This window comes from Erpetoichthys calabaricus, chromosome 17 (assembly GCF_900747795.2).
Source record: "Erpetoichthys calabaricus chromosome 17, fErpCal1.3, whole genome shotgun sequence".
NCBI lineage: Eukaryota > Metazoa > Chordata > Cladistia > Polypteriformes > Polypteridae > Erpetoichthys > Erpetoichthys calabaricus.
This window is the reverse complement of record NC_041410.2, coordinates 48,721,405-48,746,977: the sequence shown is the minus strand read 5'-3', so window position 1 is coordinate 48,746,977 and position 25,573 is coordinate 48,721,405. Positions and strand designations below refer to the sequence as shown.

The 25,573-nt window shown below is 41.8% G+C and overlaps 2 protein-coding genes across 4 annotated transcripts in view; one reads left to right on the top strand and one right to left on the bottom strand.

The window, feature by feature from the left end:
• slc24a1 (solute carrier family 24 member 1) overlaps positions 1–25,573 on the bottom strand; it is a 201,610-nt gene that overhangs the window by 17,496 nt on the left and 158,541 nt on the right. The window lies entirely within an intron of this gene.
• Positions 1–25,573, top strand: part of megf11 (multiple EGF-like-domains 11) — a 127,979-nt gene that overhangs the window by 80,905 nt on the left and 21,501 nt on the right. For 2 of the 3 annotated variants that reach the window (XM_028823102.2, XM_028823104.2), the window contains 5 exons: positions 6,242–6,454; positions 15,682–15,856; positions 16,579–16,699; positions 21,116–21,279; positions 21,402–21,504. In XM_028823102.2, coding sequence (XP_028678935.1) covers positions 6,242–6,454; positions 15,682–15,856; positions 16,579–16,699; positions 21,116–21,279; positions 21,402–21,504 — 776 coding nt within the window. Of the gene's footprint in view, positions 1–6,241; positions 6,455–15,681; positions 15,857–16,578; positions 16,700–21,115; positions 21,280–21,367; positions 21,505–25,573 lie in introns of all 3 variants that reach the window. The other variant, XR_007933725.1, reaches the window with a different exon arrangement.

The following is a 25,573-nucleotide window of genomic DNA, read 5'->3' as shown; positions in this document are numbered from 1 at the left end:
TGTTTGGCATTGAAATTAACATGCAAATACTTTTAAACTTACACTTTTACTGTAAAACTTCAGTAAAAACAATATTTGTAATTAACATTTCTTCAATATTGCACTGAATTTTGATTCTGTGTTTGGAGTTACATCGTGACAACGCAACGTATAACTTCCCGTGAGTGAATATCTTTTCTTTCTTATAAATAAACTGACTTTTTCGAATGTTTGTCCCTGTGATTTGTTAATTGTCATAGCGAAATCTATTCTAACGGGAAACTGTAAACGTTTTAATACAAATGGCATATCAAGATCTCCTTTGGTGTTTAATGTTTTCTGTGGAAGATGTACTACATTAACTTTCTTATCACCTGTTAAAATTTTACATGTCAGAATTGTTCAACCAATTTTGAATACAACTAATCTTGTCCAACTGCATAACCCATCACTCATATATAAATTACGCAATAACATTACGATACATCCTTCTTTCAACAGTAATTCGGCCAGTGGAAGACCAGAGGGTGTTAACAGTTATAGATATTCTACGGGATATTGTAAGTTGATGTTTTCATCTTCCACAACATCACCACCAACTTTTTCAGCATAGTCTATTGATATGCATTTAACCAATTTGCCGTGTAACCGATCAACAATTTTCGTGTTAATTTCTTTGACTTCATCGTTTCTCGGTGCTAGGATTGCCTGAGGACTCATTTCTTCTGTTGATAACCCTTCGGGATGAAATTCTTCAAGATTTGGACATAATAAGTCTTCTTTTATTGGGAACTTAAAGTGAGGAAAATAAAAAAATGTATAAGTGCTGAGAGCGCAGGAAATGTGTCTGACAAAAGGATTCACACGAATGAGAGGTGAGAGGACCGTGGGCCATTAACCGTAAATTGTTGAAAGGAGGGCGGGACTTGAAAAAAATCTCTTGGAAATAGTCTCGTCTCAAGATTTTCTTTGATAATAGAGAGATTTATTTATTTTGGATGATTTTTTTACTGCACTATTTCAAACACTTTTCATTTGGAGTTTAAATAAAAGCCATGTGCACCTGTTTACACCCATCCCTTGTTGACTGTGTGTGTCCTCACTTGCTGTGACCCATCCAATTTACGTTCTCGACAGTGGCAGGTTCAAAAGGCTATCAATTAAGCTAAAGGGAACATGGAGGCAACCCGTACCATCGCACAGGGATGTCCAGCTCCGGTCCTGCAGGTTTTCATTCTAACCAGCTTCTTAATTAGTGACCAGTTCTTGCTGCTAATTCATTTCTTTTAACTTAGTTTGAATTAACTTGACTCAGACTCTTTAGTTGTTCCTTTTTCCTTAATTAGCAGCCAAACAATAATGAGACTCAAAACAAGCTGCCACATGATGAGCTAACCACAGTATCTGAAAATAAAGAAAGCTGAAGGTCTCAGTAAGGCTGATCTGCTCAGGTCACCAAAATATTTGATGGTGTTCTTAGAATAGAAAACAGAAAATCAACAGTTTTGGGAATGTCTGCTGTAGCAGAATGAGAGCAGCAACAAGCCATGGAATTAAAATGGGGTTGAGTGTTATGTCAGGGCTGGTTGGGGTGTGATATACAGTCATGGCCGAAATTATCGACACCCCTGGAATTTTCCTTGAAAATGCACCATTTCTCCCAGAAAATTGCTGCAATTACAAATGTTTTGGTATCCACATGTTTATTTCCTTTATGTGCATTGGAACAACACAAAAAAACAGAGAAAAAAAGCCAAATCTGACATTTCACACACAACTCAAAAACCGGGCTGGACAAAATTATTGGCACCCTCTACTTAATATTTGGTTGCACGCTCTTTGGAAAAAATAACTGAAATCAAGCTCTTCCTATAACCATCAACAAGCTTGTTACACCTCTCAACTGGAATTTCCGACCACTCTTCTTTTGCAAACTGCTCAAGGTCTCTCAGATTTGAAGGGCGTCTTCTCCCAACAGCAATTTTCAGATCTCTCCATAAGTATTCAATCGGATTTAGATCCGGACTCATTGCTGGCCACTTCAGAACTCTCCAGCTCTTTGTCTTCAACCATTTCTGAGTGCTTTTAGAGGTATGTTTGGGGTCATTGTCCTGCTGGAACACCCATGACCTCTGAAGCAGACCCAGCTTTCTGACACTGGGCCCTACATTGCGCCCCAATATCTTTTGGTAGTCTTCAGATTTCATGATGCCTTGCACACAGTCAAGGCCTCCAGTGCCAGAGGCAGCAAAACATCCCCAAAACATCTTAGAACCTCCACCATGTTTGACTGTAGGTGCTATGTTCTTTTCTTCGTAGGCCTCATTCCGTTTTCTGTAAACAGTAGAATGATGAGCTTTACCAAAAAGCTCTACCTTGGTCTCATCTGTCCACAAGACGTTCACCCAGAAGGATTTTGGCTTCCTCAAGTACATTTTGGCAAACTCCAGTCTGGCTTTTTTATGTTTCTGTGTCAGTAGTGGGGTCCTCTTGGCTCTCCTGCCATAGCGTTTCATTTCATTCAGATGTCGATGGATAGTTTGAGCTGACACTGTTGCACTCTGAGTCTGCAGAACAGCTTGAATATGTTTTGAAGTTGATTGGGGTTGTTTATCCACCATTCGGACTATCCTACATTGCAGTCTTTTATCAATTTTTCTCTTCCGTCCACGTCCAGGGAGATTAGCTACAGTGCCATGTGTTGTGAACTTCTTGATTATGATGCGCACAGTGGACAAAGGAACATGAAATTCTCTGGAGATGGACTTGTAGCCTTGAGATTGTTGATATTTTTCCACAATTTTTGTTCTCAAATCCTCAGACAATTCTCTGCTCTTCTTTCTGTTCTCCATGCTTAGTGTGGCACACTCAGACAACACAACAGAAAGGTTGACTCAACTTTTCTCCATTTTAACTGGCTACAGGTGTGATTGCTATATTGCCAGGACCTGTTTCTTGCCACAGGTGAGTTCAAACGAGCATCATATGCTTGAAATAAAATGATTTACCCACAATTTTGAAAGGGTGCCAATAATTTTGTCCGGCCCATTTTTGGAGTTGTGTGTGACATGATGTCAGATTTGGCTTTTTTTCTGTTTTTTTGTGTTGTTCCAATGCGCATAAAGGAAATAAACGTGTGTATACCAAAACATTTGTAATTGCAATAATTTTCTGGGAGAAATGGTGCATTTTCTGGGAAAATTCCAGGGGTACCGATAATTTCGGCCATGACTGTATATATCTATATATATATTGTTTGGAGTTTGTTTCATTTCTTTTTTATTAATATGTACTCACTTTATTATTTTACATATTGTTTGTCTTTTGGCTTATCTTTGATTGCCAATTGGGGAAGTTTATTTGGAAGAAGTACGGCTTGTTGGGTCTAACGTTCCTCAGCTTGCCAGGCCACGGGTCTTGGTGGTGTAGGTGCAGTTCAGGGAAAGTGAGCCGGCCGTTACAAAATAATAGGTTTAATTAAAAGGCAAGAATCGGCTTCTCATTAAGAAACTGGTTGGAGTGAAACTGGTTGAAGTTTGAAGCCCTGATTTACCTGGTCATCGGTTTCATTTCTGTTTGGCTGCCATTTAATGATGAAAAGAATTAACTCAAGAGGACTGAATCCTTAAAAATAGGGTTATTAAAATGAAAGGAAAAGAAGGCAATTAGCAATGGAAACTGGTCGCTGATTAGGAAAAGAGCTAGAATGAAAACTTGCAGCCATTGCGACCTTCCAGGACCAGAGCTGGACACCTGCTGTAGAATGATGGAGTTCATATTGTTTGGGAATGGCCTTATAATCCTTCCCAGATTGCTGATGTCTTTCCTCTTTGGCATTGTATTATCATACACCTGAATGCTCCAGACCATCAAACTACCAAAACTTCGGCTTTTATAGAGGTGGTCACACTTGCTGATGATCCATTAATCAAGTGCATTGGATTCGGTTCCTAAGGAAGCAGTAAGGGTGGACTTAATTTTTCACACACAGCTTCTGCATTTTGGCTTAGTTTCTGTAAAATAAATAAAGACATGGTGTAATATGTCATGTGGTGTTGTTCATCTGTGGTTGTATTTTAAGACCTGCTATGGACCAGATGATATTTTTTATTATGTTCTGGTACATACAGTAAAACCTTAGAACTGAAATAGGGTGCACTTTCCTTTTCTCATGACTATATTGTCAAGTAAATAAACCTGAGGAGCCTGTGACATAAGACCAGTGTCTGGCCAAGTGTGACGTAAACAAGAGGCTTTGAGATCCCTTTATAGGTTTGTCCAAGTAGCATCTGACATGGATTTCATGAAGTGGAAGCTCTGTGAATGTGTCTTGAGTGATTTGTGACATGAAAGCTGCAGGTTTCCTCACCTGCTGGGCTTGTCACAGTGGCATACAGTATAACAAAGCAACTTACAGATTACATGCATCAAAATGAAAAGCGAATAAATAATAAGCCAAGACTGTGGCTTATTCTAGTGTGCACCATAATGGTTGGCTGTCAAAATGAGATGACATTGCAGTATTTTTGTGGCACAATGTGACATTTGGAGCCTTGGTGGAAGTTTGTAAGGGAATCCTGTAATCAGACTCCACAATGGAGGAACACTGTGACTTTGAGTCGGAGAGTATGTCATACATAATGACTGTGGTTGGTGGATCTCACTGTTTTGGGAATGTCAGATTACATGACTTAGAATCGCAGGGGATGATGGATTTATATGACTCTCTCATGACTTTTCAGCACAGGTCAGGTTGGGTAGCAGGCACTAGTACAATGCGTTGCCGCACCCACCACATGACAAAACAACTTGGGATCACAGTTCGCAACCCTCCAGGCAAGCATGTGGTCCAATCCCACCCTCTGGAAATGAATGTCTATCTGCCACAGCCAGGTGTTACGTGGGCTCCTGCCACTCGTGCCCTCAGCAATGAGGGTCCTGTGAGCCGGATCACCCTAGGGGAATCGCACCACATGGCTGTAGTGCCGTAACTGATGCTCCCTCACAATGCAGGTAATGTGTCTCATTCGGGACTCCATGAGCAACCGCTGATTCGACACAAGGTCAAACCAACAGTACCCAAGGGTTGTCCAAAGAGACACAGTATCAAAGGAGTCCAGTTTTCATCTCAGGTCACTGGATAGCGTCCATGTCTTGCAACCACATAGTGAATCAGGGAGCACCTGGACTCTAAAGACTTGGACTTTTGTCCAGGAGAACCACACACCCCTAACCAGCAACCTCATGACCCCCCATGCTCTCCCAATCCATCTACTGACTTCATAGGAATAGTCACCAGAAAGGAATTATGTCATAGGAATAGTCACAGATGGCTGTGCCCAAGATGTCATTAAAGGCCTGGATCTTGGTTTATATCCAGGACACTCGCAAGCCCAGACACTCAGAGTCCTCATTCAGTCTCCCTTTTCACCACGAGTATCAAAATTCTTAGTGCACTGCAAAAATAGTACAAATGTACCTCATTTTGACAGTCAATTAACATGATGCATGACAGTGCCGGTGGCTGTCCAGGTATGGTTCTTATGATTCTTTTTTCAGTCACATGAGATATCAGAGACAAGCCACTCTTCTCTTTCTGTGTTCCAAAACACCTTCTTTGCTTTTGTCCTTGCTGCTGCATTGTATGTCTTATACTTCTAGCTGAGCACTGATTGTTTGTTCACTCACACACATGCACTCAAAGATAAATGGCAACACAATCATGGCGATTTTATTTTAGATGTCGAGGATGTCACACTATACAAGTGACTGCCATGGGAGCATTCCGCGACTGTCCACAACTTGTTAAGATTATGTACTGTAAATTAAGGCTACGACTGAAAATTGCATCAAGTAATGTGACAAGCTTTTTGACATACTCTCCAATTAGAGTCATGTCGAGTCCTGTTGTGTGACATCGGGATGTGTGGCATAAGGCAGAAAATTACAGTGCATGCTCATAGGTTGGGGCCTGAGGGTACGTTTAATGCAATATGCACTGCAACACACAATACTCCAACCTTTATCCCGATTTCTAGCTACTGCAGCCCAATTTCTGGAGAAATCAAACTACCTGTTCATCCAGGAGCTCATCTGCCTGGAATACTGACTTTATAATGAGTATGAGCTGATTATCCTCTGCCTAGTGACTGAACACAATAAGTGAATGGCATCTAATCACACCGTTCTTTCTAATCATACACATAATGACACTTAACATCAGGCACCTTCCACCTCTCACACACTCTGTTCTCCGTTCTAGGTGTCAAGACGAGTGTGCCATCGGCAGCTATGGTGTCAAGTGTGCCCACAAGTGTGGCTGTCTGAATGGAGCCAAGTGTTTCCACGTTAATGGAGCCTGTGTATGTGAGCCAGGCTATTCAGGGGACCGGTGCCAGCAACGATCTTGTCCCGAAGGGTTCTATGGACGAAAGTGTGACAAGCATTGCCCCTGCGATTTAAGGAATACCCTGAGGTGAGTCCAAAGCTTTGCTTAAAAATGGGGCAAAATGTTTTCTTGATAATGCACCGGGCTATCACGCCTACACACCTTAATCTGCATAGAACTGCACACCACGTTCTGTGTTTAAATGTCGATCTACATGTGCGCACTCTTTTCTATATGACTCTTTGCACTTCACATAACCCTGTATGTCTGCATGTTCTATTATATCCTAAATTAGTACATCCATGGCCGTATACTCCAATCTGTATACACCTGCATTCTCCTTCCCCTGCGACACGTTATGATGGCTTATTGCATTCTGCAAGGCTGTATATGTTTTGTTATGTCTTTAACTATGAAACACATTGTGGTAAAAAATATCACAAGACAAATTAACTAATAGTTGTGAGGTTTGGATTTTATAATTTAAAGTAATTAAGCACATTTAGCAAAGTCCACTATATAATGTAAATGCGTTTCCAGGTATCTTAGGGAAGCTGGGACGGGATGCACGCAGACTGCATCGGGCTGTCAGCAGGAAACTATCTGTTTATTTGCTGTAAGAGGAAGGCATCTGCCTTCAGCTTCTGTGCTAATAAAGAAAGGAGCTAAAAATGGCAAAGCAAACACGGGATGCTTGACATTAATGATCTACATGCTTTTGCTGAATGTGTTTACTTATAATTCAGTACGGTACATTTTGCCCTGTGTCTGGATAGCAACTGGAAGCTGCCAATGATGGTAAGAAACTTTGTATGATGTAATCTAAATCTGTAGCTTTTACTTGTGTATAAAAAAGACCTCATCTAGCAGAAAAGGTGTGCATCTTGTTACAGAATGCTGTGTGCGTCTAGTTACAGCATCCTGTAATAGGAGTGTTCTCTCTTCGAAAAGAATAAATGGTTATGATTTAAACCTCCTTCTGCCTGTTTTCTTTTAGAGGTTTTAGGTCACCCAGAGGGTGACGGTCATTTCTTCCACAACATGCAACTCATTTTGGCAAGACAGTGTTTTACATTCACCCTGAAAAAAAATCATAAGTGGTCTCCCCTCGACTTAATCGTATACTATACTCAGATATGGGGAAGGATATTTGAGGAGTAAACCGCAAGACAATGATTATACTTTTATATTATGTACATTAAAGAACCATCAACAACAAATCAAATCAAATGAATAATATATTGAACAATTATTATAAAAGTAAAGTTGAATAAATCAGACTTTGCAGCTGCATGAATAACAAAGTACCACTTCTGGTTAGCAGAAATAGCTCAAAAGTTGATGGAAATCTATGTTTTGTACTTAATACTTGTATGCAAAATTTGTTTAACCTAACTGAAAGCATACTCGAGTTATCGTGTTTACACACACACCCACGCACACACACACACAGACACACAGACATAATTCCAAAAATGGTATTTTCAGACTCAGGGAGGTCTAAAACGTTGACATACGTCAAAATCTCGTGGTCGAATTTTTGGACGATTACAATACTTTCCCTATACTCCATATACGAGAAAGTAAATACAGCTTCACAGTGACCACACTGTGGACGTAACTTTCCAAAGTAGTTCTCATTTGTCACTATCCATTTTAGTTTTACTTGAATTTATTAAATAAGAAGTCAAGCAAAATGACACCTTTTATTGGCAATCTGAACAGATTACAACATGCAAGCTTTCGAGGCAGCTCAGGCCCCTTGTTCATGCAGGTTGTAGTACAGAGACTGGAGTTCCCTATAGACACTGAGACAGAGACTGCATTGGAAAACCTTTACGTAGATCATCTTCAATGTTAAAAATTAATGGACCTCTCCAGGCTAAGATTAATTTAGCAGGAGAGGAGAACATTGTATAGTCAAGATCTTTTGGTAAGATAAAAATAACTAAAGACTAGTTTTAAGTCACGCCAAGGCACCGAGTCTGCACTTCTGTGGGTTCTAAACAATGTCTTATTAACAAGTGACTCTGTGGATACTGCTGTCATGTTGCTATTAGATCCAACTGCAGCACTTGATACAGTTGATTATGGTGTCCTTATTGCCCATCTTGAGCAGTCTGTGGATATTCAAGGAACTGCTTTGGATTTGTATAGGTCATACCTCACAGGCCTCACATACCTCAATGAGTCTGGGCAATCTCTCTTCTTCTTAGGCCCTTCTCACCTGTGGGGTCCCTTAAGGGTCTATTCTGGGGCCTATTCTTTTTTCACTTTACATGTTGTTGGAGTTTCTGAGAACGTTATCCATATGTTGTGTGGTCCAGAACAGATTTCTATTAATACAGACACTTTTTTTGCGATGCATGTACTCGGGTTTAAATGGAAGCACATTAGCTGGAGAGCTGCACCCCATTATTAACTGATGGCTGCTTAAGAAAACAGGCAACAAGTAAAACTTTAATGCAGTTGCTTAAAACTAAAGTCGGCTACTTAAGGGTTTTGAATCATAAAGTAAGCCCAAAAACATATTGCTTTAGTAGAAAATAAATGGGTTTGAAATAAAAATTTTGTTAAAATGAAGCCACTGTGGACCTCCAAGACTGAAGCTGAGTACCACTTTCTAGAATGTTTCTAGAATAATCTTTCAGTTGTAACCAAGAACAAGGTTCTTGCCCCAGTAGTTTGTGAGTACCAGCAAATTTTCATGTCAAATGTGCTTGACGTGCTGTGGATGCCAGAGCTTTCATTCCTTTTCATCCTGTTGCATAATCACCTTCTGCAATTTGCTTTACATCCCTGATCAGTGTGCCAATCACTTTCCCGTAAGAACCCCATGAGTACAGGTCAGTTTTGCCAGTTTTCTGTTGCTTCAAACTTTTGCAATACCAGTATGTATTGGGTTATAAGCTTTTGATCAAGACTAAGATCAAGGTTCAAGCTCCAGTAGTTTGCAAGTAATTGCATGACAAGCAGACAGATCTTAGCAATTTATATATACAGTGTGCTAGTGGACGCTGTATAGCGCCCGACCCGCCACAGACTGACACAGAGGCACGTGTAAAATCCAACAAGACTTATTTTTCTTCACTTGTGGGGCACGTCTTCCCCGTTAACCCCACAGGCAATACACAGTCCCAAAAGCACTTAACTCAAATGAGTACAACACTCCTGTTTGGCACCACCACATCCTCCTTGGCAACCACGTCCTCTTCCTCCCAATTCTGGCTCCTGAGTGGTGGTTGCTGGCCCTTTTTATAGCCCACCCGGAAGTGCTCCAGGTGCTTGATCACCTGTTTGTAATTGCACTTCCGGGCGGGGCTGTATAGTTGTCCAGGTTGGGTCAGGGACCCATACAGCACCCCCTGGCGGCCAGCCCAGATCCCAGCAGTGCGGTGGAGAACTCCATCTCCCATGGAGCCCTGCGGGAAACTGAGAAACCATCGTCCGCCAGGGAGGCAGCGTCCAAGCGTCCCAGGGGAGGTACTGAGAAGCCCATGGTTGCTCCCCCGAATCATATGTAGAAGAGGCGTCCCGGCCACCCGCCACAACAGTTAGGTCCATAAGTAGTTGGACAGTGACACAATTGTCATAATTTTGGGTCTATACACCCCCACAATGGATATGAAATGAAGAAATAATTATATGATTAAGTGCACGGTTTCAGGATTAATTCAAAGGTTTTTACAGAAATATTGTATGAGCCATTTAGGAATAACAGCCATTTTAATACAAGGTGCCCCCATTTCCAGAGGCTCAAAAGTATTTGGATATTTAACTGATAAGCTGTTCCATAGACATGTGTGAGCAGGTCCCTCATTTTTTCATTAACTATTGAGCAGGTAAATGGTCTGCAGTTGATTCCAAGTGTGGAATGTGAATGTAGAAGCTGTTGCTGTTAACTCTCAATACGAGGTCCAAAGAGCTGTCCATGTAAGTAAAAATAGGCCATAATTAGGCAGAGAAAACAAAACAAACCCATCCAAGAGATAGCAGAAACACTAGGTGTGGTCAAATCAACCATCTGGTACATTCTTAAAGAGAAGGAACACACTTGGTGAGCTCAGTAACACCTGCAGGCCTGGAAAACCATGGAATACAACTATGCTGGATGATCACAGAATTCTGTCCTTGGTGAAGAAAAACCAATTTAGCCCTCTGGTTTGTAGGCCTATCATTGCCAACGTCTACAATCAACAGAAGACTTAATGAAAGTAAAGACAGAGGTGCAAACCATTGTTAAGCCTCAAGCATAGAAAGGACAGATTAGATTTTTCTAGAAAATATTTAAAATACCAGTCCAGTTTTGGAACAGTTTTCTTTGGACAAATGAAATTAAGATCAGTGAACCAGAACAATGGACAGAAAAGAATATGGAGAAGACAAGGAACGGCTCATGATCTGTAGCATACCACATCATCTGTGAAACATGGTTGAGGCAGTGTTATGGCATGAGCATGCGTGACTGCTAATGGAAGTGGGTCACTGGTGTTTATTGATGACATGACTGTTGGAAGAAGTAGCAGGATGATTTCTGAAGTGTACAGGGCAGTACTATCTGCTCAGATTCAGCCAAATGCTGCAAAACTGATAGGATGATGCTTCACAGTACAGATGGACAATAAGCCAAAACATACTGTGACAGCAAACCAAGTGCCTTTCAAGGCAAAGAAGTAGAACATTTTTCAATGACCAAGTCAGTTAACTGACCTCAACTCAATTGGAAATGCATTTCACTTGCTGAAGACAAAAGTGATGGCAGAAAGTCCAACGAACAAAGCAGCACCTGAAGACAACTGCAGTGAAGGCCTGACAAAGCATCAGTAGGGTGGAAACCCAGCACCTGGAGAAGGCCATGGGTTCAGACTTCAGGCAGTCATTGACTGCAAAGGATTTTCAACCAAATATTGTTATATTTATAAGCATGTTAGTTTGTCCAAATACTTTTGAGCTCCTGAAAATGGGGGTGGGGGTGGGGGGGGATTTTACCATGTATAAAAGTGACCATCTTTTCTAAATGGCTCATGCAGTGTTTTTGTTAAGTGCCTTTAATTCACACTGCAAGTCTACACTTCAATCACATCTTCATTGCTTAATTTCAAATCCATTGTGGTTACACACACAACCAAAATTATGAAGATTGTATCACTGACCAAATACTTCTGGACCTAACATACAGACTATACTCTACCTGAATGTGTAGACATGCAAACACTTTCCTGCATCACACGCTACACGTGCATTTGATTGTCCCTATTCATTTGCCCACAGTGGTGCATGATCTACCCTACCTGACCCTGTAGCCTTGTGTAGCCCTCCTGCATGACCCTGTATGCTTGCATGCATCTCCCTGTGCATTTAAGATGTTCCTGTACATCTGGAAAAGTGCAGAGTAAATTATCCTACACACCTATACACCTCTTTGTTCAGGGCCTCAGGTGGCACTTGGGTCAGGGTGCCATTTTCATATAAGATTATTTCTTTAACATTACAAAAGAATTTAAGTATGGACAGTTTGAGTTACATACACATCAAGTGCCTAATTAGTAGACTGCCTTTTAAAATTCTAAGAACTATTTTCATTTTAAAAGTTTCAAATATCTTAAGACTGCAGTTTGCACTGCTTAGCTGCACTGTCAGCCCCCAAGCCTTAAAATGGCACATACGTGTTTCAAATGCACAGGTCAGTCAATTAATATTGGTGTTCATTTTCTTGATCTTTCACATATCAAAATGTGTATATTTTGTCATTTTGTAAAGTTTTGGTAATTTCTGAAGGACTATTAAGGTGTCGGTCACAGGCACAGAGTTAGTTAAAGTCTGTTGTATTGGATAGACACGTGTCCCAAAGGAGGTGAATGGATGGGACACCAACACAGGGAAATATGCAGCTGGACTAGCATCCTGGTGGGGATGGTTAGTTTGCCCTTGCCAGTTTGGCAGGCCAAAGTGAATGAAGTGCCCCGTATGCACATGTCACCACCCCCACCACCTGTTTACTGGAGGACAGCATTCCTTCTGGCAAGGTCCCATTGGGATACCCGTAGGTGCTGCCAGGGGGATTTATTGGGAGGTGTGTCCCTCTTCTTGGAGTGGCTCCGTCTGACCCAGAAGTGATTCTTGCACCAGGACGTAGGTCAGGTTGAAAAGGAGATGCTTCTCGCAGCACAGAGTCAGGTGTGGAGGAAGGACAAAGCTCGCCTCTGGGGAATGGAGAAGAAAGAAGTACAGAATTATGTTTTGGTTTGTGTTAATATGGAAAAAGCCTGCCTGAAGGTATTTGATTAAATAAAAATAATGTTTATGTGAACCAAGAACTGGAGTTGGATTATCTGTGACTGGGCTTTGGGGCTCTGTGATGCCCTATAGTGGCCAGACTTTTAAGTTTGCAGCATCTGTGTTTAGTTACAAAGGGCAGACACTGTTTAAGCTTGCAGGTCAGATTTTTGAAACTTCCCAGGTATTTTGAGAAGTGTACATGATGAGTGAAGCAGCTGAGGTTCATTTTGTATTCAGTTTTGCAATCACAAAATTCAATAAAAATCTGGAAGAAATGTACACCTCTGCGGTGGGTTGGCACCCTGCCCAGGATTGTTTCCTGCCTTGTGCCCTGTGTTGGCTGGGATTGGCTCCAGCAGACCCCCGTGACCCTGTGTTCGGATTCAGCGGGTTGGAAAATGGATGGATGGATGTACACCTTTTGTATTGTGTTTAATGCCTGTTGTGTGTGTTTTGTTGACTTTTAGCTAATCCTTTTATTTTTTTCATATTTTTCCCAAATTAATATTATTTTTTTTTACCCGGGTGGCATCTAAGCTTAGTGATATAGTGTTGCTGCCTCACAGTAAGGAGACCGGGGTTCCTGTCACAGGGTTCTCCCTGCATGAAGTTTCCGTGTTCTCCCTCCTGGTGCTCCAGTTTTCTCCCACAGTCCAAAGACATGCAGGTTAGAGGGATTGGCGATGCTAAATTCACCCTAGTGTAAGCATGAGTGTGTTAACCCTTCAAAGGACTAGCACCCTGCCTAGGGATTATTTCTGCCCTGCGCCCCATGCTTGCTGGAATAGGCCCCAGCTCCCCCATGGCCCTGTTCAGGATAAAGTGGGTTTAGAAAATAGATGGATGGGAGTGTATATTATGAACCCTGTATTGTAATAAACAGTGTATGTAGGTTAAGTGTATTGGCTCGTGCCTAGTAAGGATATACATTGTGAGGGTTGGAATTGAGGGGGCAGCAAAAACATGCAATGCCCCAGGTCTCATTATTTAATGCGTCTTCCCTGTCTTTGTGTATATGCATAAACATTTCTGCATGACTAGGACATATACGCCAGAATATACAGTTATCTCTAAATGCAGAACACACGCCTCTTCCAAAACCTGTAAATGTGTACATCATTCGCCATATGACCTTGTACATCTTGTGACCACCAGGGGGCGATGCAGCACCCAAACTCCCAACACAACAGCACGGACACAAGTTCCGGTGTATAACAAAGAGTTTTAATTATGTGAAACTCTTTCTCACATAAGCATTTCCCACACCACACTGTCAGTCTTCACTCTTTCTGTCTCTGTTCTTCACTCTTCACGCTTTGCCTTCTTCCTCCCGACTCTGGCTCACCATACCGAAGCTGGCTGCTTCTTTTATATAAAACCCAGAGAGTGTGGCTCGGGAATACTTCTGAGTGAGGCTGAAGCCCCACAATGTAGGGTTCACTAATCCCCTCAGCATCCCCTGATGGTCCCCATAGAACCCAACAGGGCTAACCCACAGAACTACAAGTCCCATGATGCCCTGTGGGTATCTGCAAGAATGCCACAACCCAGGGAGCCTGCCATCTAGCGTGTAGGGCAGGGGTACTCAATCACGGTCCTGGAGGTCCGCAGTGGCTGCAGGTTTTTGTTCTAACCTGGTTGCTTAATTAGAAAGCAATTCTTGCCAATAATTTAATTTCATGGCTCGTTAGTGCTTTAACTCTACTATGTCAGGTCATTCTCATATCCTGGATTTTCTTCCTCTTTCTAAGGATATCATCCGAATGATCTGAACGCTAAAATGGACGAGTGATTCTTAGTCCTTCACTTTTTTCTCTTCACTTTCCTTCCAAATATTTAATTAAACCAATTAGTGCACGATAAATACATAGGTGTAAATGGTAACAAGCTCAATGGAGAAATGCTGGTCTCTTTTGTTATTTACATGTTACTGCTAATAAGGAGCAAATAAAAACCAAGACTGCAGCTGTTTAAGACTAAAATAAGCAATAAGGGTTCAAAATCTTAACGAGCGAGACAACTAAAGTGAAGCAGAAGTGTTACTTGAGCAATAAGTGCTTCTTATTAAGCAACTGGGTTGGAGCAAAAACCTGCAGCCACTGCGGACCTCCAGGATCGTGATTGAGTACCCCTGGTGTAGGGGAAGGCCTGAATGCACTGCCTTCTCCTGTCCTTCCATCGTACTGGCATCAAAGTTGGGTAAAGATCCTGGTACTGCTCCATCTGGGATGCCATCTCTCACAATGTGGTACGCAGCTCACCATGCTGAGTTTATACAAATGGCATTCTTACTCTGAGGTGATCAGAGTAAGTGCCATGGTGGATGGACTGGCATCCCGACCAGGGTGAAAGGTGGATTCTTGCCCGGCTGGGAAGCCATAATGGAAGGACAACATGAGAGGAGGTATATCCCTGCCAGGATGGGGCATGATTAATGGATGGATGAAAGGTTAATGGATGGACTGGTGGAGGTTCTTTATCAAGAGCAGTTCCTTCCCCAGTACAATAAATGGCAGTGCTCTGCTGGCATGGACCCAGTATGGACACCCACCGGAATCCATGGGATTTGTATTCTTGAGGGATAACAATGTTAGTGTCTTGGGTGCCGTCAGAGGGTGCTGCAGGGAGAAGGACTCCCTATTTTGGGGGGCTTCCACTTAACCCAGAAGTACTCCCGGGTCCAACATAAAAGAAAGCCATCCAGCCTCCTCCAGTTGAGTCAGATTCGGGATGCAAAGGCCAAAGTTCACCTGGAGGAGAAGAAGGAGTATCGTCAATTGAAGATTGTGGGGAGGACTGTGAAAGAGGTGTTTGTGAAATAAAACAACATTTACTTGCACCAGGGACTGTCTTGGTGTGGTTGTGTCTGGGGTGCGGTGGTGTCCCCTGGAGGTCACACCTGCTATACTGTAACAAGTAAGCCTGCATAATATCGATGTCTCAACAATGTCAACCTTATATGTTTGCTGCACTAAATGTACATAATTTCATTTTCCGCTAAACAGTGATTATTATTTTTTTTTTGTATTTCCCAGCTGCCACCCCCTGTCTGGCGAGTGCACCTGTGCTGCAGGATGGACGGGGCTCTATTGTAATGAAACATGCCCTCCACAGTACCACGGAGAAGGCTGCCAAGAGCCATGTTCATGTGACAATGGGGCTGACTGTGACAGCATAACAGGACAGTGTGTGTGCGCACCAGGGTTTACGGTAGGTGTCACAACGTGGTGTAAGTGGCAAGAGGAGATATTCCCTTATCAACCTCTTATTGGTGGATGTCCACTATTAAGATTTGTCATGGAGTTGGTTTCATGATGGTTTGCTCTGGTTTTCTACCACTTTGGTTTTTATTCACAATTGAGGAGGATGGCAGCAGTGACTGCTTATAAATTGGATGGGATCCCAAGATGGGAGGTACATTTAGACACACGGGGTTCTGCTGTCAAACTAATTGTGCTCAGTAGGATACCAAGTGCAACATGAATTGAACCTGTACGCTAAGGGCAGATCTTCTACTTCTGAGAGGGCAGTACAGAGATCCGAGGAGCACATTGGGAGCCCCTGAAAACAAGAGGGAAATAAGGAATATTGAGCAGAAAGAATGAGACGGGCAGAAAACTTTCCCACGTGGTGGTAATGGGGGTTGCTGAGGGGCTGTCATTGCACTTTATTCAGGCTCTAGAGCTCTAATTGAGATCCTTATGCTTCCTGTCAGCTGTCACTCAAACTGCTGTCTCTAAGGTCTTCACATTTATACTTGAAAGACCCCTGTAACGAGCGCAGAGCCGTGATTCTCCAGAGCTGCATGTTTCTTTAATGACATCACTTATTAAAACATGGGGTGATGAGGGGAATGCTGCATTGCCACCTGTGCCAGTCAGCAGTTCATCTCTTCATCTCTGCTTTTTTTATTTCTTATCCTGAAACACCAGGGAGAAGATTGCACTCAAACATGCCGTCCTGGGACCTATGGGGATAACTGCTCAGCAGTGTGCAGTTGCATGAATGAAGCCGACTGCTCTCCGTTAGACGGTTCGTGTATCTGCAGAGAAGGTACAAAGACCCCCACTACACACACACATTGTCAAACGACCTTTTGTCCATTAATCCATCATTCATGCATCCACAGTATAGTGCCCTCCATAATGTTTTGGACAAAGACACATTTCTGCTTGACTTACCACTTTGCTCCACAAATCAAACAATTCAGACATTGTGATTCAAGTGTACACTGCAGACTTTTAAGGATACATTTTGGTCACACCATGTAGAAATGACACTTTTATACACAGCCCCTCCATTTCAAGGTTTGAATTGTTTGATTTGTAATTTTAAGATGTGAAGCAGATGTGTCTGTGTCCCAAACATTATGGAGGGCACTGTAGACCTACTGATAGACAACAAGTGTACGCTTTAATCACACCAGAAATGCACAACTCTAACGCACAACAGATGCCTCCTAGCACTCTGTCACACACTGATCTTCATATTCATATCTGTAGGCTTCAGCTGAAGAGCACACACACGACAATCTTGTACACGACAAACACACTTCCATCAGCAAAACAAAGAGTTGTACGTATAACCATCTGAAGTTACTTGCTGTGTCCAGCTGTTCAGAATGTTTTTGTGTACCTCAGATATGCTGCTTTCATCAGTTAACAAGTTACAAAATGCACACATGGCATAGCTTTTAGGCGAGTTTGACAGCTAAGTTAGCGGCTTTGAAAGTTTGAGCATTACATTTTTTTAGTTGCTTCATCCAAGAGATACAGTAGCTATCACATTTTTATTTATTAAGTACTAGCCATCCCCCGCGTATTAATGAAACAGGAGAGGTGAGGAGGGCCTGGCCCAGCTCTCTACTCCTGACGTCACTCTTCCCCCTCCCCATGGCCTGCAGCCTCTGTCTCAGATTAGCGCAAATATATCACTCCTGCAAGCAAACTATGATTCTTAGCGCAATGATAGAAGTCGCCAAATCAACTGGATCAAGCAAATTATTAAAAAAAAAGATCGGAATCCATTAAGTAGTTCTCTCGTTTGCTAACTAATCGGAGTTAAGGTTACACCCCAAGGTAGACGCGTGAGTGAGGAGGGCCACACACCCCTCCCCAAAGCCAGACAAGTCTCTCTCGGATTTGCACTAATAAATTGGTACCGCAAACGAACTATGATACTGAGCGCAATGAGAAAGTCGCAGAATCAACTGAATGTTCAAGCAAATTATAGAAAAAAACACGATCTAAATCCGTTAAGTAGTTCTCTCATGAAAAGCGGACAGACATAAAAACGGGTCTAAAAAACTATAAGAAATTTCACGGTTGGACCATGAAATTTTTAAAACCGTTTCTTAGCAAGCACCTAAGCGCCAAGGGTAACCTACATTCCAAATTTCAAGTCCCAAGTCCTCATGGTTTGGGCGATTTCGTGATGAGTGAGTCAGTGGTATTTGGCTTTTATATATATATATTGGCATCTCGGCCAAGAAGGAGGACAGTTTCTTATCCACATGGGAAACCAGAACAGAAAGGCAGATGGGTTGGCTGGCTAGACGAGGCAATAACTTTGTGTCTGACCAGACTAAAATTTTATTTGGACCAGCGGAAGCCGGGAGTGGGGAGCAGTTCCATCCCCCATACAGCAGGTGGCAGCCCAGTCAGGACACCAGCAGGGTTGCTTGGGAGTTGGAGTTTCAGAAGTGCAACCCTGTTGCAGCCCATGGGTGCCAATAGAGGGTGTTGTCAGGAAGGGGACCTCCCTACTTTGTATATGGCCCGGAAGCACTTCCAGGAAGACATGAAATGGCACCAGAAGCATTCCTGGGTCCGGCTTGAAAAGATGCCTGCTGCCTCACATTGGATGGGTCAGAGTCGGGAGGTAGCAGACAACACTCAATTGGAGGATGGAAGGAGGAAAAATTGGTTGGATTTATTGTTATTGTGCATGATCTTTAACTCTTTCAGGGTGATGTCATAATTTAGGGGTAGAAGATGGTAATCAGCAGTAAACTGTGACAAAACTCACCGTTACATTTTAGTTTGACTCTCTTTTACTATGGAAAGTTAGTTTTGTTGATTTGACCTTGATTCCCTATGCGTGCATAAGTAGTGAAGAGCAAACATTCTCTAAAATGGCACCTATATTTCTCGAGAGACCAAAGCGAATGCACAAAGCAAAATAGTTAGTGGACGATGTTTTGCATACTATCGCTGAATCGGACTCTGACTTGTTGGATTCAAACGTTAATGGAAGTCTGGGGGCAGGGCTGGTGCTGCTTATTCCAATCCTGCCTGTCTCTGTTGCGCCTCATAGCAAACATGCTGTTATCCTGCACCCAGGCTTACAAGAATATCTGCTAGTGAAACAGAGACAATGCGAAAGGTTCAAGCTGCTATTGCGAAAAAAAGTGCCAGCAACTGAGCCATTGTTGTGATTTCTCCAGAAAGGCAACTTCAGCGCACAGATAAGAGGGTATCTGACTACCTAATGTGCAGCTTTTGCTGTTTATATTCAATTTCTCATCTGATTTTTCAAAAAGTTAAAATAGTCACCTAACAAAATATAAATTATAATGCGGTGGCATGATTGAAGTGCTGGTGCCTTCGAATCCAGTCCATGACTCTGTTGGTGTGCAGTGAGCGATTTCTCCATACGAGTGCATGTTTCCATCCCGTCCTCTGGGTACACCAGAGTGTTCGTTGTCACCCTAAAACTTGCCCAGTATGAGTGAATGTGGGTGTCTGTGACCAAACCCCGCAATAGACTGCTGACCGGAGCTGTCAACATAGCCACGGGCTCCCTGCATCTTCGAACTGGATATGCAGACTTGAAGGTGGCACTGTGGCTTGTCAATATGCATTTTAGCAAATTCCACTCTGACTTTGTTTTTCATTCAATGGTGGAGTCCTCCTGGGTCTTCTTCCATTGAGCCCACTGTCATTCATAAAGTGACGGATGGTGTGGTCAGACACTGATGGACCTTGACCTTGGAGTTCAGCTTGTACCTCTTTGGAAGTTGTCCATTGCCATTTGTCTCACTATCCTTCTGCCCAATCTGGGGTCAATTTTCTTCTTTCGGCTTTGTCCAAGAAGGGTGGCGTCAGTCCCATGGACCTTAAATGTCTTAATAATATTTGCAACTGTTGTCACAGGAACATCTAGCTGCTTGGAGATGGTCTTCTGGAATTTTCCTGGTCTGAAATTTTCTTTCTGATCTCCTCAGACAGCTCTCTCATTTGTTTTCTATGGTCCATGTTCAGTGTGGGACATATGATGACACCAAACAGCAGAGTGATGACTTTCCTACATTTAAATCGGATGAATGACTGATTGCACAATTGGAGATATGATATGAATTAAAGAAAACAGCGAATCTGAAAAATTACTTGAATCCAATCATTTAGGAACTTGTCTAGGGGTACCAATAAATATGTCCAGGTCATGTTAGAAGATCTTTGTAGAATAAGCAACACTTGATCTCTTGTCTCACTTCCTTTGCTTTACTTGATGACATATGAAAGGCATGCAGGTATACGAGGTGAGACACAAAAATATCCGGATTGGTAAAAAAAAATATTTATTGATAAATTACAGCATTCTAAACATTGTCACCTTCTATATACTCCCCCTCCCGATCACTACACCGCTCCATTCGCATCGTTCATTGATTGAAACTGTGCTGGAAGGCTTCTTGCTTGAGGCTCTTCAACAGGCTTGCCGTTTTTGTCTTCACTTCATCCATTGAAGAAAAATGTGTTCCCTTCAGGTCACTTTTGATTTTCAGGAACAAGTAAAACTCACTTGGAGCTAAATTGGGCGAATAGGGTGGATGATGTAGGACAGGGATGTTTTCAGTCAAAAACTGCTTTACGGAAAAAGAGAAAGTTCGCGAGAAATTTGATGTTGATTCGCTGTTCAATTCTTTCACCCAACATTATCACGGCAACTCGTGTAGCAATTGTTGTGCAAATACTGACTGGGCTATTCACAGGATATACCTAGCCGGTTGGCGGTTTGAGAGGGTGTGTAGGAGGGGATATAGTTCTATGATTCCGAAATCCAAACGGTTTTCCAGGAAAGCCCAGTCCTGTTATTTTTGTGTCTCACCTCCTACTGGGGACAATGGGCTTTTCATTTCATCACTTTTCAGGAGGCAGACAGCACTTTTTCAATGAGCTGTAAGGGGCCCACCAAATCTGTCCACATCTGTACAGTTCTATTACACACTGCAAACACAAAATCAAACCTCACTTTTGTAAAACAATACAATCTATGTTTAACATTTGGTGACATGATGGTGCCTGATGACACAAGTGAGAATTATTGTGTCTACAAGCACTCTAACGTACAACACATGAATGCAAGCTCTGTGTCCACCATAAGAAGTTATACAAAGGTTTGGTGTGCAGCTGCTTGTTGTTTAATTCCACTTTGTTTGCTGTAAATTGTACTCCGTTTTGGTTCCAGGATGGCAGGGGGCTGACTGCTCCATTCCATGTTCCAATGGATTCTGGGGGCTAAACTGCAATCAGAGCTGTGTTTGTGCTAATGGAGCTGCCTGTAACCCCATAGACGGTACCTGCACCTGCTCACCTGGCTGGAGGGGACTGAGCTGCGAACTGCCCTGCCCGGTGAGTGGCCAGATTAAGGGTCGAATTTCAGGCAATTTGCTAGTGCTTTACCTTTTTCCTAAATAGATAAATGCAAATGTTTTGCCAGCCTCCCGACTTTGTGTTTCGTTTCCTGCTGTTAGGATGGCACTTATGGACTTGAGTGTAGCGAGCAATGTGACTGCAGCCATGCCAGGGGTTGTGACCCCATTAGTGGATACTGTAAATGCCTGGCAGGATGGACAGGTAAGGAACAGTACTTATGGTGTTCAAGCCAGTAAGGCCACAGCAGAGATATTATTTAATTTTGTTGTTTTTATTAAAAATGTGGTAAAGACAATCTGCTGATTTGCCCAGTTGTAACTGCGAGAAAGAAAGCCTGTTATTTATCTGGTGTGGCTACAACTTTGACTTTACATGGCATGTTGACTGTGTTATGATTTTTGATTGGTTTTATGATTTGGAGTTTCAAAATAAGTGTAGAAAAATGCAAAAAGCCCAAAAGAGGACAAATGAGGTACATTAGAAGTACCTAAAATGGAGTCCTAAGTAAACCAGTCCCAAAAAGCAAGTCAAACAATTAGAATCCTTAAAACGGAGCACAATGATTCAACAAAACTAGAAAAACAAATACAGAAAACACACATTACTCACCAAAACTCCTAAAAATAAATTATCTCCATCCCCTGAGCCTTCACAGCTTTCTTAAATATCCAGAGGGAGGGCTCAGGAGCAAGCGATGTCAGGGTTTCCACCCACAAAGAACAAAGATCAGCAGAACATTTAAAGCCACGTCTTTCAATAGTGGTACACCGTGAGAGGTACCCAGGTGTGCCTTGGAAATAATAGCATAAAGCAATTGAGTCTGAACCTGGGCGAAGTGGTCGAGACCTGTCTGATGCAAGGTTATTATATTTTTGCCTTTTTATATTAGTATTTATTTCTGTATTTTTTCTGATTTTACTTGGAAATTCAGTTTAGTTTTAGTTTTCCTTCCTTTGTGTATTTTTAGTTTTAATTTAGTTTTTATTTCACAAAGACATTTCTATTTTATTTTTATATCTATTAGTTTCAGTTTTAGTAATAATGGTATGGTTAAAGAGCTACTATGGAGTTTAGTTTTGTGTCATAATCAGACAGAACTGTACACTTAATGAATTTGGATATGTTAGTGGATGGTTACTACACTACACTACAGGTTTAATATCTGGTTTTGTTTTTGTCTGATAAAAACAGCATAATCAAAACCAGATACTGAATATGAACAATTTTATACAATTTTATAATTTTTAAAATATTTTCTATGTCATTTATGCTGAACAAATATGGACTGATTGTTGGCACTTTTTATCTTTACCTTCTATTGCCCAGAATGGGCCAATTTGTAATGAAATTTAGGTGAATTTTAAAGTTTGGGTTTTTATCTCACTCCAAGACAATGTGCTTATAATGAATGCCTTCAATACTGCATTAAAAATCTCCCATACTGGGCTTTTTATTTTCTACCAGTCATATTGATCTCTGATTCCATCTCAGGCACATACAATTTATAGACAGAATTTTGTCACCTGCAGGCCTGAAAAGATATCAAAAATCAAAAAATAGATTCTACTGTGTTCTGACAGGTGTGATTATGAAAATTATGGGGGTTTAGGAAGAACAGGGCTCTTAGTCTTGAATCAGTGTATAGAGCCCACCTAGCTGTATTGACGGAAACAAAGAAAAACAAGCATGTATTGTCAAAGTTAGGGGCAGTGAGACTTGAATAGCCCTTGCATAAGAACTGTAAACCCATAATGAGCAGAGCAAGAGCAGGTAATAGGTGTATGGATGGGCACAAAACGACTGAGACAGCATCTGAGATTATTAATAATATATACATTATCTAAACCTGTTTATCCAGAGCAGGATGGCAGGAAACCTGGAGCCTACCCAGGCAGGTTTGGATGCAAGGCAGGAAAAATCCCTGGTGTGCAAAATGTATGATAAGGCAGATGTTAAGAACAGAAAGAATATGATATTTCAACTATTTTTACAGAGAGAGAAAAATTGAAAAAAGGGGGACAAATATTTTAAACATAATTCTGCTACTGGATTATTTTCACAAATTTTGAGCTGTGAATATAAACTAAAAAAAGATAAGTTAATACATTTAGAATAAATACAAAACACATTAGTAGGATTAGTTTTTTTACCAGTTGGCAGACTCTCTTCGCCTACCTACCAGTAGTCCAGTAGAGACGTTGCCAGCTAAGGAATTTTACAAGGTTTGTATCACTTAATTGTTAAACGACTTTTTTAAAGCAAAAGTAATTGGTCAGTAACAATATGCTGATCCTGTATAATGACCGTCAGTCTCTCGAACAATGCTGTTTTATTTTCAAACAGGATTTCTCCTGAGTGAAGTGGCAGGTGAATTACTGTCAACAAAACGCAGACACCTGAGAATAAACTGAAACGTTACTCACTTGTGATTTTTCTTTCCAAATGGTAAAGGTTTTGTTGACCAGCACATTCCGATTTCAGGCGTTTAAAGTACATCTTCATATACGACAAGCGCAAAGAAAGGCAGCACGTAAATTGCTATTTCTCATGCTTTATGCGCCTGTATTCAGCTCGCTCTGTCACCGCAAATGCTGTGTGAACAGCCACCCACCATCACCAGCTGCCGTTCACTGGATGGACATATGTGGGCGGCTTGTGGTCAATGACTTTTAGTTTTAGAGTTAAAAGTTACAAGGGTTAAAGACTAAAGGCAAGAATATTCATTCAAAAATGAAAACTAAAAATATTTTTAGTATATTATTTTATTTCAGTTAGTCTTTCCAGCCACTTTAATAGTTTTGCTTAGTTTTAGTTTTTCATTTCGGCTTTGTTAATTACTTTATTTCAGTTTACCAAAAATTTTTTTTAATAATAGTTTCAGTTTTGATATTAGATTCCATTAACTATAATAACCTTGGTCTAAAGAGAACAAGACTACCTGGAGTAGCTGACATTAAAGCATCTCCATGTTTCCTATGTTGCGGACACAGCACTTAGACGCCTCTCTTGGTTGCTGGTGTCCATCTGCTTGGGTGTGTGGTAATCAGCAAGTCTCACTGGGCTGGTATTTAGTGGGCATATGAGTTGCCTCTGTGGCAGAGACGGGCAGGCAGCTGGGAGATGCCACCATAGTGCTCTCCAAATGCCATGTCTGTAAACATTGATCTTGGAGCTGCATTTTTTTTTTTTACAGACTTCTCCAGTAGTCCCTCCACTTCGGATGATGGAGCATATTCATGACATATAAGGTGTTTGTGGTTTGTAGAATAGTGGTGTTCCTTGGCATGTTTTTGGTTACAAAAAATGTGCCACCACAGAAAAAAGATTGTGAAACAGTGACTGAAAGAGACAAAGCACAGTACAATGAAGCACTAAGCACAGATAATAAAGCACAATATTTTATGTTCTTTTCTTTCTTATCCTGTCTCTCCTTCCACCTCCACTCCTCCTCCAGCAAGCTTCATCTCCCTTCCTCCTGATTCCGGCTCATCAGCATTATCTGGAAGTACTCCCAGATGTGGTGGAAACCCAAAGTAGGGCTATGCAGCTTCCCCTAGTGGATGTGCCCAACTCCAACTCCCATGGAGCCCTACGGGAATCTGAGGCACTGCTACAACCCAGGGGGACTGCCATCTAGCGCTCCGGAGTAGGCCATCTGCAGTCCTTCCTTCACAACAGCCTCCCAGCCATCACACTACATAATAGAAATAACATAAACATATGCCACATAATAACTTAAAACCAACAAATATATCATTAAAATACATAAACACCTGGAACTCCATTACATCTGGACATAGCAAATCACTTATGTCCAGTGATTGTCAGCTTGGCACATATGTTCAGGCTTTATGCAAAAAAACAAAAGTGCCAATTGGCAAAGCTGTTGTTTATTGGGTTTTTGCAGGCTGGAAAACAAAGTTTTTCCTACCATGAAGAGAACAGTATTGGTCCTGGTTAGCTGTCTATGCCCTATTGCCATTACCCTGCCTCCTGTCTTCTGACCCTGGTGGTGACTCTCACCCAATGTTTACAGACTCTGGTAAAGTTGATACTGCTGATTTAAAATCCGGGCTCAGCGGCGTATTCCACCCCCCAATATACAGTACTGACTAGTACAGCCTCCGTCTATCCCTTGCATGGTCTTGGTGAGTATGAGGTATGAGTTCAGTTCTGCCAGTTGGCTTTTACTTATTGTACAAGGAACTTTGTTAAGTGTAATACATCTTGCACTCCTGAAATCAGCAATCTCTGCCCTTTAACGGTTTAA